The sequence below is a fragment of the Cyclopterus lumpus genome, chromosome 5 (assembly GCF_009769545.1).
Source record: "Cyclopterus lumpus isolate fCycLum1 chromosome 5, fCycLum1.pri, whole genome shotgun sequence".
Classification (NCBI taxonomy): Eukaryota; Metazoa; Chordata; class Actinopteri; order Perciformes; family Cyclopteridae; genus Cyclopterus; species Cyclopterus lumpus.
In genome coordinates this window covers 5504229-5518702 of record NC_046970.1, presented here as the reverse complement: position 1 = coordinate 5518702, position 14474 = coordinate 5504229, and the positions used below count along the sequence as shown (strand labels likewise).

General features: G+C 41.2%; 2 protein-coding genes across 2 annotated transcripts; one reads left to right on the top strand and one right to left on the bottom strand.

Annotated features, from left to right (window-relative positions):
* Positions 1-1444: 1444 nt before the first annotated feature.
* Positions 1445-8743, bottom strand: slc2a9l1 (solute carrier family 2 member 9, like 1). The gene is made up of 14 exons (XM_034532074.1): positions 8615-8743; positions 7886-7923; positions 7267-7333; positions 6106-6201; positions 5835-5995; positions 5632-5756; positions 5424-5553; positions 4781-4929; positions 4224-4411; positions 4007-4117; positions 3294-3395; positions 2245-2320; positions 2020-2147; positions 1445-1823 (listed from the first exon to the last, which is right to left on the bottom strand). The coding sequence occupies exons 1-14, from the start codon at positions 8741-8743 to the stop codon at positions 1638-1640; spliced, it is 1686 nt and encodes a 561-aa protein (XP_034387965.1). The 3' UTR covers positions 1445-1637.
* On the top strand, positions 8689-13368 carry psmd6 (proteasome 26S subunit, non-ATPase 6). Its single transcript, XM_034533619.1, has 8 exons — positions 8689-8990; positions 9486-9691; positions 10769-10914; positions 11009-11228; positions 11322-11430; positions 11619-11787; positions 12970-13047; positions 13142-13368. Exons 1-8 carry the CDS (start codon positions 8846-8848, stop codon positions 13236-13238), a joined length of 1170 nt encoding a protein of 389 aa, XP_034389510.1. The 5' UTR covers positions 8689-8845; the 3' UTR covers positions 13239-13368.
* The last annotated feature ends 1106 nt before the right edge of the window (positions 13369-14474 follow it).

The following is a 14474-nucleotide window of genomic DNA, read 5'->3' as shown; positions in this document are numbered from 1 at the left end:
CATTAGCATAATGCACACTGAAGCAAGCAAGACGATACATGTGGCACAATACCCGATGCCCTTAAAAGGGGAAAAACAGCAACGCCATTTAATATACTTCAGTCTGAGTCAAACTCAGTTAGGAAGTACCACATACACACACAGACACTGTCTACTTCTGAATGACACGATAACTCTTGTGAGGGTGAAGAAACATAATTGAATTTATTAACCATGAAACATATCAATGCTCAAGTTAATACACTCAACGATCTCCAGCCTGGTCTGGTGTGGTCTGACCACTAACTTCTGGAGACCAGTATAGTAAACTCATGTATACTGGACATTACTCAGTGAGTTGGCTGACTGAATGACTCTTCTCCACTTGTTCTCCTGTTGCAATACTTTGGTGCATGCTAAGCAGCACTAGTAGTTTTGCATTATCCCATAACGGTCACCTGTAGCCGTTGTTCAACAAAGGTTTCATAGTCTCGCGGTTAAGAAAACGGTGTAAAAGAAACTTCAGTGCCAGCGTGACGGTGAAGGTCGCCCATTGTCACGCCTCTGGAACACAGACACACACCTTGAGCTCAGTCAAACCCCGAGGCCCTGAGACGGACGAAAGAAAATGAAAATAAAATGTATTTCACAATGTTTTGGGACTTTGTGGGACAGTTTCCATTCACTTCCTTTTCCTGCTTTGGTCACAGAACAGACAGCAGAACTAAAGGGTCCAAAGGGAGCCGGGGATGAGTTATTGCTGGAGGCCTGGAGGAAGGAAACTTCTGACCTCTTGGTGACAAACATGTTACAGGTGTAGTTATGTCAGGTGGGGCGAGCCACACCACAGCAGAGCTGCAGCGGGTTGCTCTCTTTTTGCAAGTTTAAATAAAACACTAGGGAAATATTAATAAGATCGAGTGAACTCAGTTTGAGGTAAAACAGTTGGCTTTTTCATCAGTAATGTTACAATGGTATAATGTGCCTGTTTATATTAGTTATGTGACTTAAATCATATGGAGGAGTAGGAATGAGGAAAGAACAAAGAACAAACATCTGTGATGGGCTCCAGCAGCTCGTTTCAATAATCTTTCAAAGTCTTTCACATATTAAAATCAAAATGCGAGAGCAGTTCATTTTGTTTGCAAACAGTTCATTTATCAGCCTTCAGTGACAACGTAAATCTAGCTTCCATGGAAGTACATTGTTGTTTTATTCTTTTGTGTCTTAAGTCAACATTGCATTGAAAACATCTGTTTCACCAACAACAACAAAAAATGAAAAAAAAAATTATTGAAACATCATGCATTTTTGAATTATTCTAAAATAATGATCTTTCCTTGCACCCCTTACATGTCGTGCATATCATGAGTGACCTGAACGAAGAGTGACAGAATATAATAATAACAGAATGACAATACATTGGCATTAGTAGTGACACCTGTTGATGGACAATGACGGGGAATAAAACATGAACGTTCATTGTGGTTTTCAGGTTCGTCCTTTAGCTGCAATGCGACGGGGATTTCCCTCCGTCTATTGACTGATGCGTTGTGCAATGTAATTAAAAATACTTGACAAAGCATAAATATTGTCCTTTTGGTTCGCACACAACCATCCATCATTCCTCTGTCAGATACTCCTGTATCTGGACTGCCTCACAACTTGGTCTCCACTCTCTTTTCCTCCGAGAAGGATTTCCCACAGACGGTGATGGCTTTAAACTCTTGAGAGATCTCCATGATGGTCTTCCCTTTGGTCTCCGGCAGGAGGAAGAAGGTGTAGAGACAAGCCAGCAGGCACACGCAGGTGAACAGCACAAAGCAGTACGCGTCCAGGGCGTCCTGGGACAGACGGATCACATTAATTCTGTAATGTACCTCAGTTATAATCAATGAACGTGAGTGTTGTTGTACGACTAAATGTCAAAATATGTCACAACAAGTCATCCGTACTGTCAATGAACGGATCCGGCTCACCTTCAAAAGCCAGATTTGCTTTTTGCGGTGTAAACTATTATTTTTACTCAGTTGTACTCACTATAAGGAATGGAAATAAGAGGCCCAGGACAGCGAAGAGCGACCAGCGCTGCACCCCCATGAGGACAAATGCTGCCAGGCGGTCGGACTGGATGAAGATCTCACTGTGCAGAGTATTCGTGGCTCCGCCTGGAGAAGCGGAGAAAGGACTCAGGTGACGCGGTTCATTATTTGTGCACGAAAAAACATATTTTCCATGTGAACCAAACTGCTGGAAGACACAAACCAGGCCCGCCGCAAAAGAAGATGACGAAGAGGAAGATCAAACTAGCGGAAATGTATGGAACCCAGTAGCTGGAATCCTGCATGAAGACAAGTTTATTAGATGAGAATATTAATACATTCTACTATGCAAGCAGCAATCTGGAGCAATTATTTATTTTGCTGACCTTTGCACACTGCAGCAATCAACGCGTTGGCATACAGCTTTCTTTATGCAACACATTTTCAGTGAAAAGGTCAGCTTCAACTATGTTTGCAGGATATTTTCAGTTTTACTGACATTTGAATGAAAGAAAGATCATTTCCCACTTTACCATTTGTGAGGTGCAGATATTTTTACTTGCAGACATTTTGAGGGAACACTTTCTGAGATCTCTGCCTCCACCCCCAATAATAAATAAAGGTAAACTGGGATTTAATTTGTGGTAATATAGGGACTTTGTCTTTGCTGGCAAGTAGTTCCAGTGAAAACACATGTGGTGCGCTGCTTCCATTAATAATTTGAACCAGGACAATGATGCTGGGAAGAATTTTTGCTTTTGAATTTATATGTTGTGAGGCCCACAAACTCATTTCATTAATTTCCATTGTTACCGGGTAGAGGCATAAATCTCTCAAAGCCTTAAAAAAATCTGCATGTTTTTATACTAAAATGTTGTAATTTGGGTGAAATGACTCGACTGCTAACTGGAGGTAAATAATGCACCAAAAGTAAACTAGTGTGGGAAACAACCATAACTGTATGTTAAAATGTTCTGTCATGGTGATAGTGTGTCATAATCTGCATTAGGACCCAGGCCAAACATTTCTTATATCTTTTGCATCTATTGGCTGCTTTTGATTGTACAAATACATTGTTATTTAATATATATAATTTAAAAAAACACAAATTAAAAGGGGAAACAATGATATGAAGTCATCAGGAACAAATTGATTAACAAAGTCATGAAACATTGGAATGAGGGGTCTGCAGGATGGTGGGGGGGATAGGTACATTGAATACACTTCTCACGTGGCTACTTCTGTTTACACATTTCAAGGTAACACGTTTACCTTCAAATTGAGCGTGACGGAGACCAACACCAAGCTGGCAGACATGAGACCATAACCCCCCCAGAACAACGGCCTCCTCCCTATCTGCTCAATCAGCAGCCCCTGTGAAACGGACAAGCACAAGAAAATACGTTACGACCTTTGAATGTGCCGAACACGTCGACTAACACTCACACTAACATCTGTTTCATACATCCGACATGCCAACCATCTCACGGGATTTTGTAAAAGTCCAATATGTGCAGGGTTGATGTACTGTTGACTGAGAGGCTACACATGGATTCTGGGATGGAGGCGGGGCTTTTGAAAGGCTGTATGACCAGCAGCAGCAAGTGGCTGCATAGCTTTAAGGCGAGTGCAGCAGGCAGGGCAGCACCATGTACTGTAAATACGAGATGTGTACAGTGAGGAGTGTAGCATCAACCTTGAGATCACTTTGTGCCTTTTCTCGTGTGCTATTCACTTTCCAAATAGCCATGACTCATACTTTCCCCATACCTCTGTGTGTTTCTGGCAGTAAGAGTACGCCATACAGAAAAAAGGTCACAGTCATTCAAACAGAGTCTGAGCTAAACAACCAAAAAGTTTCCCACATTGTCTCAATTTACAGCCCTGGAAGGAAAGTAGGAAAAAAAAAAAATGCAATGTTTCTGTGCAAAATCAAAAGAAGGTGCAAAGAAAAGATGTCCGTAAGCGCTTAGGGAGTCACTCACGCAGAAGATGGAGGTGAGGATCTGAGATACTCCAAGACCAAGAGTAACATAGCGGATCTTGTCTGTTGGTATGCCTGCCTTCAAGAAGATGTCAAAAGAGAAGATATTGATCTGGGAAAGACAGAAACATTGATTTGATTCTGAGAGGTTTATACGCTGCATTTTCTTTTCATGCTAGAATTAGCACAAAAATAAGGAATGTAAGCTCCATCCTCACTGCAGGAATGCCCGACAGCTGGTTGCAGCAGTAGACGATGGACATGGTGAGAAGCTGCCATCGGACACTGCGGTCCTTGAGGATTTGCAGGGTGCTTCTTTGTGGGGCTTTCTCAATGGCAGCCTGCTCCTCCAGCATCTCTTCCATCTCCTGTTTGTAGTCACCTTGGCCCCACAAACTCTGGAGAGCTGGGATGCAGAGACAAGACACCCCTGAGAAATGTGCTCATCGGCTCACATGGAGGAAAACAATAGATGTATTGTGCGCTGGAATTAGTGTTACTTATGCAGAGTGATACAAACAAGGAATGTATTAATAGTGTTAAGTCAGAAGCTAACAAAGACTCAATAATCCAAAATGTGTTGCGAACCAAAACCCACTATACATAGAACTCTTAACATTTTAAAACTTAATATCCATTTCATTGTCCCTTAGATGCCTTCACTTCAAACAAAACAACATTCTTTAGCAGCTCATTGTTTGTTCTTTTGTGTTGAATACTCAAACTGTGTTATTTTTGTGAGGTACTGCAGGATTATGGGGAAACATATACCAACCTTTTTTGCAAGCCTTATCATGACCTTTCTCTATGAATAAGTATCTGGGAGCCTCGGGGAGAAAAGGCAACGCGATGACCTGAACCACTGAGAAGAAAGCAGGGACACAGAGGACGACGTTCCACAGCTCCTCGCGGCCGAGGATCTCACTGGGAAAAAAACAAAAGAATCAGAATCAGAAGTGTTTATTGAACATACGAGGAATTTGACTCGGTGAAAGGTGCATAAAAATAAACATAGAATTAAAATATGATAAAAACAATAAATATAGAGCAACAATAGATACATATGGTAAATAACAAACAGATAAGAAGTACTTTAAAACAAATATATATTTTAGAATACAAGTGGCAATAAAAGGAAGTGTTGTGATCCAGCTTAGTTTCAATGTTCGAAAATTGCATCTTTATTTACACTTCCTAAAATTGCGCTGAAGCTCTTTTTTTGCATAGTCGTTAAAGTCCTCTCTTATTTCACTGCCTCTCTTTATCAAAATCTCCTTTCCATTCAAATGAATAGGAGATATGGCTTTTAAATGGGGGTGTTATCAATATTTTGCACATGCAATAAACATTGAGCTCTCTTGTGCTCCGAGACAATCAAAACGGGCCTTCTCCTACATATTAACAGGAAGTTCGTATACCTGAGTCCAAAAAACTGTCCACACAGTTTCCCAAGTGACAAAAAGGTGGCCGAGGTCAGAGTCACGCTCCCTCTGATCTTTCTGGGTGAAATCTCCGCCAGGTATATGACATGGGAGCTGGCCCCCAAACCTGCAGGTCATGAGAGGGTGCCAGTCGGTCAGGAGGAAACAGGAAGGGGCGTATCCAACATGTCCTGGGGGGCCTCACCTGTGGAGTAGCCGTACAGAACCCGTGCCACGATAATCATCTCGTATGATTTGGCTCCTTTACTTGCCAGCGTGATACCTGCTGCAACAATGGCGATACAGCTGGCGCAGAGCATCGCCTTTTTCCTGATGGAGGAGCAAATCACTTCACGTACTGTTATCGGCTGACAGGACTGAACGCCGCGTTGAGGCCCTCTCACTCACCTGCCCACTGTGCCGGTGATCCATTTGACGCTGACGGCCCCACAGAGTCCCCCGACGGCATACAGGGACACGATGAGGGACCAGATGACCGTGATGGTCTGTGGAGGCGGAGGCTCTGCATATCTGTGGTGCCAGCTGCTGTTGATGAAGCGCTGGATGTACTGCAGGGGGAAGTTTTCAGAGGACATGTTGTAGCTTGGTCTCGGCGTCCACCGAGTAACTGCAGGTGGACAACAGAATGAACAGAAAGGCTGCAGGTGGTGTTTCTCACCGGTGATGGAGAGCTCAATTCAGTGCTGTGGTAGCCAGCTTGAAAGCTTCCTCCAATTCCCAAAATGATGATGAGGAACAGAGCATTACCACGGGTCTACGGAGCAGAGGGAATGGGTCCACAGATGGGTCTGATTGAAGTCATTTTGGCATCCTCTGGGCTTCTCATTGTGTTACTTCAAGATGTTAGTCTGATGTACACAATACAATTTGACACCTCAACCCTTAATCCTGGATATGAATCCACTTCCTGTTATAGATTAGGCTCCTGGAAACTCGACCTGTTGTGTGATGCTATTCTGTTATCGCCTCCTTTAATGGCACCTAGTCTATCAGAGCGATATTAGTTGTTACACTAGATCAGAAAACCTTATTCATGTTTTACACAAATGGTGGAAGGAAGTACAGCATATAACCAATACGCAATATAGGCAAATACTGTTGTGTAAAATTACACAATGATAAAGTAAAGCTTTTGAAATATGGTCTGCGATTTATCTGATCGTCAGCAAAATGATGAAATAACGACTGCTCTTACGATCTTAATTAAAAGCACATGAAGGGATTTGATATTTAAAAACGATTGGCTTCTCGATTGTTAATTCATTATACTTGGCAAATGCCATAAAACGTATATCGATGCATTTTTAAAGTGAATATGGCTATATTGACTAAGTGTTATTCTACACTCACTGAAACTAAAACGGTAACTCTTGTGGGGAAACTCTGTTCCCAGATTAAGATCTTTCTCAACCCAATTCTTTGTCCCCAAAAAACACAATTAATTCATCTTTTGTTTTGCTCTAAATGTGTTGAGTGTCCTTGTAGTTGTTGTTGTTGTTATGAATGACGAATAAAGAATAATTCAGAAACTGACAGCAGAATGACTCAGCATAAACTGTGGTTTGGATGAGTCACTGAACTCGGACAAACTAAAAAACAACCCGCTTTCTTACAACATGTTTTTTCCTTACATTTCCCCAGTTAATAAAAGTTAGTTTGGGCTAAAGCATAATATTAGATCTAAACAGAAAAAAATAGCAAGGTTTATAAAATATTTTGACAAACAACAACATATTTTCTTTCTGCTTATAAAATTATTATGAACAATAATAGGCCTAGGTGTATAAAAATGATTTAGTATATTCCGTAAAAAGCCTACCAGCTGTTGGAGCAAAGTTTCCATCCTGTCTTTACTGGCATGGACCTTAAAGTACAGCCTGAACAGACTGGATTAAGTTGTTCAGGCTGGTTATCATTAACTTTTCGGACACTCTGACAAGAAATACAGTAACTAGCAATCATGCTGTACACCAAACAGTGGCTTTGCTTGTGTGAGAAACTCGTCTGCCGGGTGGAGTGGACAGATGTTACTGCGACAGACAATTAATCAAGCTTGCTTTGGTTACGGACTATTACCTGTATGCCGGGTTGCAAAGAAGTGCCAAAACATCAATCTCTATAGTGTAATTTCATAATCGTATGCCAGAACAATTTCCGGATGTGTGGGTTTGTATCAGATCAAATGTCAAACTCACTGCTTTGGCATATTTCAGACCCTTTATGACAAATTGTATGTATATATATATATATATATATATATATATATATATATAATAATCCTGCAGCCCATTCTTCACAGCACACAATAAGGTTGTTTTTTGGTTTTTAAATGTGTTGAAATTCTCTCTATTCTTCCATACGTGTTCATCCCATTGAGGGTGATGTAAAGGTTTGAACCCTATCTCAGCATACACTGGTCAAGAAACAGACATTCATACTGGTCTTTAGTTACAACTGGCTTATATTTTTCTCTGAACTGTGGACACATGTGTACACGGGAAGAGGACACAAACTCCAGACAAAAACAACTGGAACGAAACAGCGCTAACCATTAATCATGATTAACACTAACGCCAACCCTAAAATACAAACATATACTGATACCAGGGAAATCATACACAGGAATACTGAATACACAATTCGTAATTGTCATAAAAAAAACTATGGAGATGTCCCATTTCCATGCCACATTCTAATTATGAGCAGGTTTTTATTGTGTAGTGTGTTCACACTGGAAACAAAATCAAGTATATAAACAAAACATAATTTAAACACTTAACTGTCCTGTTGATGAAGATTGCCACAATGCCATGCACAAAGGACATGGACTGGTGTTACAAAACGGTGAGAAAACTCCAGCAAGACCTTTGAAAAAATGTGTTCTTTAAAAAGTATGAACAGGTCAAATTATTTTTGGGAAAAACATTTTGCTTTTTATTGTGAATTATAATTTAAAGTTACAATTAGATTGACATCTTTCAGAGCACATATTGTATCAAATAATGTTAGTATAAATGAGTTAGTATAAATGTATAATTTAAATGTATGTATAATTTAAATGTATGCATTGTGAGATATATATATATATATATATATATATATATATATATATATATATATATATATGTAATTCGTTAGTAACACTAATAGGCAATTAGTGTGCTCACACTTGTGTCCAGCAGAGGGCAGTAGAGGACAACTCGCTTAGTAAGTGTGAGGTGGTTCTCCGCTCTTTCTTTCCCTCGTCGACTGGCGCTCTGGCGGAAACAACTCAGTCCAGTGTTTTCCGTAGTCATCGTTAACTGAAGGCTAGCTGATCGCGGCGAGTATTGAACTGCCTCTGCACAAAGAAAAAAACCTTCCGTTTCGTGTGTTCGGTGCTGCCTTTCGAGACAAAAATGCCGCTGGAAAACCTGGAGGAAGAGGGTCTGCCCAAGAACCCCGACCTGAGGATAGCGCAGCTCAAGTTCCTGCTCACGATGGACGGGCACCGACAGGACGCCAAAGTGAAGACCGAGCTCATGGACGCTATCAAAGCTAACAGTGAGTTAGCATGTCACCGCATTTTAACGACTCGTTTCGGCAGCTTTAGCCGAACACGGTGCTGAAATTACTGTCTGTACACACGATTGTTTATTTTGGGGTGCGTTATCGTACCGACATATTCCCCAAACATGTAACGTTATGATAATCATCTCAACCCAAGTAACACAGTAGCTAACGCTGTTAGCAGTCAGCTAACGTTAGTCGACAAAACAATCTGACGTCGAGTTGTTTAGTAAACGTTGCGCCACTGGCTTTTTTTCATTCTCATATTTTAAAATTGGGTGTATTGTATTCAGTCTTTTCACTAGAAGTCACATTGAATATATAAAAAGCGGGCTGCTTATTATTATTATTATATTAATATTGTGTTGTGGAAACGTCAACACAAAAAGCTCCCTTCGCTAGTCGTTGATATGAGATGTGGGTTAAGCTTTGAGGCCGAGGGCTGTCACAGTCCACGGGCTCAACTATCCGGGCTTCTGTCCGCTTCAGATATGGCACCATACTATGAAGGTCTGTGCAAGGATCTGAAGTGGCAGCTGGACGGAGATCTGCTGAGTAAAATGAAAAAGGCCAACGAGGAGGAGCTGAAGCGCCTGGACGACGTGTTGGAGGACGCCGAGAACAGCCTGGGAGAGAGCGAGATACGAGACGCCATGATGGCCAAAGCTGAATATCTGATTCGAATCGGAGACAAGGTAACTAACAAGGCACAGGTGTGCTTTTGTAGGACATGATGTCTCCTGAAGGGTGAAAGTAAGACCCGGCTAGTGGGTGCAGGTTACTGTTACTACAGAGTACACCATGGCAGATATTCATCTTTCATAGGCATATTCATCATTCATATGCATCTTCAGCTTTACCATTTGACAAAATGCACTGCTGAAGCAATACTTGGACTGACCTATGAAAGAGGCACAGTTTTTACACCTGGTACCATTGATGCTCATCTCCGCAGCCAGGCTAAATGTCATGGCCATATTGACAGGGGTAATATACAGTGGTCTTACGATATGATTATTATCTATAAGCTGTCATTTGTTCTTGTTTTCAGCACACACGTGTGTTTGCATGCTATGTCAATAACCTTAAGCCATGTTCTCATCAATTGTGGGTATTTATTTTAAGTTTTTTACTGCCTGATGTAGAAGACTTCCAGGCTCTTGCCTTACCATACAAGTGGTAGTGGTCAAATAATCAATTTATTTGTTTGTTATTTATTTTAATGGCTTAAATAAGCAAAATGAAAAAAAACATGGTTGGTGAACTAGTTGTGTAACACAGCGTGCAGTCCTCTGTTTTTATGTATCTTCTTAAATCCCTAATATGAACGTGTCTGTGCAAATTTGATATGCTAGACTGAACAGCTTGGCGCTGTCCTTTTTTTTCATTACCTTTATCTTTACGCCTCAGGGCACAAGGCACATGGCGCTCACTGATGTTTTTCCTTTTCCACACTGATTTGTATTGAAGCCAAAATTCTTAGGGACTACCAAAGCACACTCCAGCAAGTTTGCATGTTTCTAGTTTCTCAAAACTATGCTTCTGCTATTACAGTTGCTGTGCAGCCCTCCTACTAAAATAACCACACATTATAGCAAGGTGGTTTCCCTCTGAAATAGTATTTATCGTCTTATTAGTTTTTTTTTTTGTTCATCTTCGGTAAGATGCATGTATTTACATGAAGTGTTTACAGATGGTGGGTGTATGTACACAGATTTGAATAGTAGCCAATTCATTGACAATGTCTACCTTTTTGCCTTGTTTGTCCACAGGAGGGCGCCCTCACAGCCTTCAGGAAGACCTATGACAAGACGGTGGCTTTGGGACACAGACTAGATATCGTATTCTACCTGCTGAGGATTGGACTCTTCTACATGGACAGCGACCTCATCACACGCAACTCGGAGAAAGCCAAGAGGCAAATGCTTTGATATATTCTCAAACATCTCCACCACCAGTCTCCGTAACCTTTTAAGTACTCATCTCTCTCTCTGCGCCTATTTTCTATACAGCCTTATTGAGGAGGGGGGCGACTGGGACAGGAGGAATCGTCTGAAGGTCTACCAGGGCCTGTACTGTGTGGCCATCAGGGACTTCAAGCAAGCTGCCGAGCTCTTCCTTGACACAGTCTCCACCTTCACCTCCTACGAGCTCATGGACTACAAGACATTCGTCACCTACACCGTCTATGTGTGCATGATTGCCCTTAAAAGGCCTGACCTCCGTGAAAAGGTAGGAGAATGAGGTTGTGGTGCTGGCGTTGCAGGTTTTTAGGCACATGTTTAAGTTAACAGTATGACTGCAATGGAATGTGTTCCTGTTTAGGTAATAAAGGGGGCCGAGATCCTGGAGGTGCTGCACGGTCTACCTTCTGTTCGCCAGTATCTTTTCTCCCTCTACGAGTGCCGTTACTCTGTCTTCTTCCAGTCTCTCGGTGAGGAAGCATTTTCTTTTGACCTGAGAAACAAACACCTTATCTGGTCACATGTAGTGTTGTTTTGCGGCAATTTCCTGTGCGTTATTTAATGAGTCACAGTTGCGTGTGTGTGTGGCTGTATTTTTCCTGCGCTGTCGTGACTCTTCAATAATGACCGTCAAACTTTGTTCTCTTTTGTGCCACAGCCACGGTGGAGCAGGACATGAAGAAGGACTGGCTCTTTGCGCCACACTACCGTTACTATGTGAGGGAGATGAGGATCCAGGCCTACAGCCAGCTGTTAGAGTCCTACCGCTCCCTCACCTTGGGATACATGGCTGAGGCCTTTGGTGTCAGCACAGAGTTCATTGACCAGTGAGTGCCTTTTCACTATGTGCATACGTCTCATCCTGTGGAGACATTCTCCGTATCTTGTACACCAGCTTAGTCTCAATGTCGCTGCAGAAGACCTCACTGAAATTCTCTCCTCAAGGTTTTGAGGGGGCTGAAGGTCTTGCATATAAATGCTTGGTTTCTCCCAATAATTTGTGTAATAAGCCCATTTTTATTTAGTTTCGTAACTTAAAAATAACTTCTGTACCTTTTTTTTAATTTTATCTTTTATTTTTTTTAATAAATAGTCTTCTTAGTGTGCATGAATAAATCACTGTAGACTTAATTTCACTACCTAAATGTGTGGGACCACCAGAGAAGCATCTTGGCAAGAGAATGGCTGAAGGACTGCACCATCATGCTACTGTTTGAAAATCAAAGAATATATTTATTAATCGGAGCACTCATCAAAACACATTTTTGTTTATGAACGACCCTGTACGTATAAATGTCTGTTTGCAGGGTGTGTATATCAGTAGTTATACATAGTTAACGTTCTGTCTGTGGATTAGTACAATGGGTGGAAATGGAAGTTGGGCTGCAAGTTCTGTTTCCAACCACAACAATGCAGGCGGGCCAAGAAACAGTGTTCTGTCTATTGATCTCCGCTCTGTACTTTGCTGTGTGGAGGTGCATTGTTCTGAAACAGCCAAGTGATATGCCAGCCAATAATTTAGATGGATAAAGCTTAAACGAAAGGGGAATCATTGAGAGAGGAAAACATGATCATGATCAGTCGACGATAGCCAAGACTTGTTTCATAAATTCTTAGTCGTAGACACAGGGAGACGTTTTGTGAAATTCTGATTGGGAGTTTTCTGGAATTCCATGGAGGGATTTGAAAAAGCTGAACAGACACAACAAACGCACAGGCTCAGTAAATGGGAACCAATGAGCAGAATTCTGTACAAGCTTTACTTGTACGAGACCTGCTTTTGAAAGAAAAAAAATGTCCAGAATGTGCCCACACTTCACTGAGCTCTGATCTCACGTCAGCATGTAGTCCAGCTTATCGGATCTCAATGCGATACAATATCCAAACTCAGAGTACAGACTTGACAGTGAATCCTGGCCCGCCTGGATGAGAAGACGAGTGTAACCACAGCCTCAGATGGTTTCTTTCTTTTTTTTTTATCTGGCTAAATTTCCTCTTTTATTCCTCAGGGAACTCTCCCGATTCATAGCTGCTGGACGTCTCCACTGCAAAATCGATAAAGTGAATGAGATCGTGGAAACCAATAGGTAATGTGACCGTTCTTCAAACCTCAACACTTCTGCAACTAACTCCTCTAAATAGAGGCGGAACTCAAAATCTCGTCCGTTTTCTTCTTTTCAGACCTGACAGCAAAAACTGGCAGTACCAAGAAACCATCAAGAAGGGCGACCTGCTGCTGAACAGAGTCCAGAAGTTGTCGAGGGTGATCAACATGTAACCATGGTACTCGTCTTTTTATGCAAGGGGGGCTTGCATCATTCTTCTTGGTATACCCAAACCAGTAATTTGTCTGACAAAGCGACTCTTATATTGTGTATATAATAAAATTTGTTTAACTGTTGACATTACATTTCTCCAGGCTGGTTTTTTTTCTCTTTTTTTTCTGCCTCCAAGTCGACGAGAGGCATCGTGCTTTCAGGTTGTTTGTCCGTCCCCTCCTTGTGAATATGTTGCCTAGGGAACGCCCGCAGACCGTTTCTTCCAATTTGGCAACAAATGTCCACTTGAAGTGATTTTGGTCACTGTGACCGTCTCATTCTCGTGAACTGACTGAGCAGAAGAGTTATTGTATCTCAATGGGACCTTTGAGGTAAATAAAGAATACATTATAAAAAGTGTCTGCCACATCTCTGGAATCCCGACAGGAAATGTCATCACAGCTGGAGGGGAGGGGAGCGAGACCCGGGTATTACATTGTCCCTGGTGATGACTTATTGAAGATCATAGTATTAATGATCTCCGTCAGTTATCCTAGCCGTGCTTCTTTAAAACATTTTGTTGTAATTTATCACCGTGCAGCCTCTCCTGATTAGTTTTTTGGGACACACACATTTGATAAATACAGCTCCTCGTCCCCATTGGCTGTCCATTCCCAGACGGACAGCCAATCGGGACATGGAGGTTGTGTGACAAACTATTCTACGGCTTGTTACAAATACTATATTTGTTTTGTCATTTTATGTTTCTTTTGTGTAATACTATCACTTATTTTAATGGCATTTTTGTTTCAAGTTTGACACTATTGCACACTAAGCTATACTTTAATTTTATTACGTATCCGATGACGTGTTCATGACGTACTGTTTTTTATAACTTGCTCTGACATCTTCATTACACACTTTACTCAGACTTTGTATCACACTAAGAAAACAAAATATGAATTTGTTTTCATGACCAGGCTATATATCCTCTGGTATGTTCAAAACATTTGTCATAATATACTACACTATACTTTAAATATTTATGACATGCTGCAGTGTGACATTTTCAAGAAATACCTTTCTTTTTTTTTTTTAGAACTAAGACTTTATTTAACAATGAAATGTCAAGATCTTGTTATGAATTACTAGAGTAGAACCGTTTTGACATTAAGACTACACCATTCATTGTTTGTTATAACAGACATGTTCTTAGTTGAAACTCATTCTTGTGAACGAGATATCAAGAATGCCTC

What these genes read in the sequence shown, in the direction of transcription:
- slc2a9l1 (XM_034532074.1), bottom strand. Translation starts at nt 8,743, where the DNA reads ATGACTACGGAAAACACTGGACTGAGTTGTTTCCGCCAGAGCGCCAGT. An exon ending in AAACTTTGCTCCAACAGCTG is followed by an intron (nt 6,202 to 7,266) that starts GTAGGCTTTTTA and finishes TCTGCTCCGTAG; the next exon opens with ACCCGTGGTAATGCTCTGTT. An exon ending in CCGTCACGCTCAATTTGAAG is followed by an intron (nt 2,321 to 3,293) that starts GTAAACGTGTTA and finishes GTCTTCATGCAG; the next exon opens with GATTCCAGCTACTGGGTTCC.
- psmd6 (XM_034533619.1), top strand. Translation starts at nt 8,846, where the DNA reads ATGCCGCTGGAAAACCTGGAGGAAGAGGGTCTGCCCAAGAACCCCGAC. An exon ending in GGCCTGACCTCCGTGAAAAG is followed by an intron (nt 11,229 to 11,321) that starts GTAGGAGAATGA and finishes GTTCCTGTTTAG; the next exon opens with GTAATAAAGGGGGCCGAGAT. An exon ending in TGTCTTCTTCCAGTCTCTCG is followed by an intron (nt 11,431 to 11,618) that starts GTGAGGAAGCAT and finishes TTTGTGCCACAG; the next exon opens with CCACGGTGGAGCAGGACATG.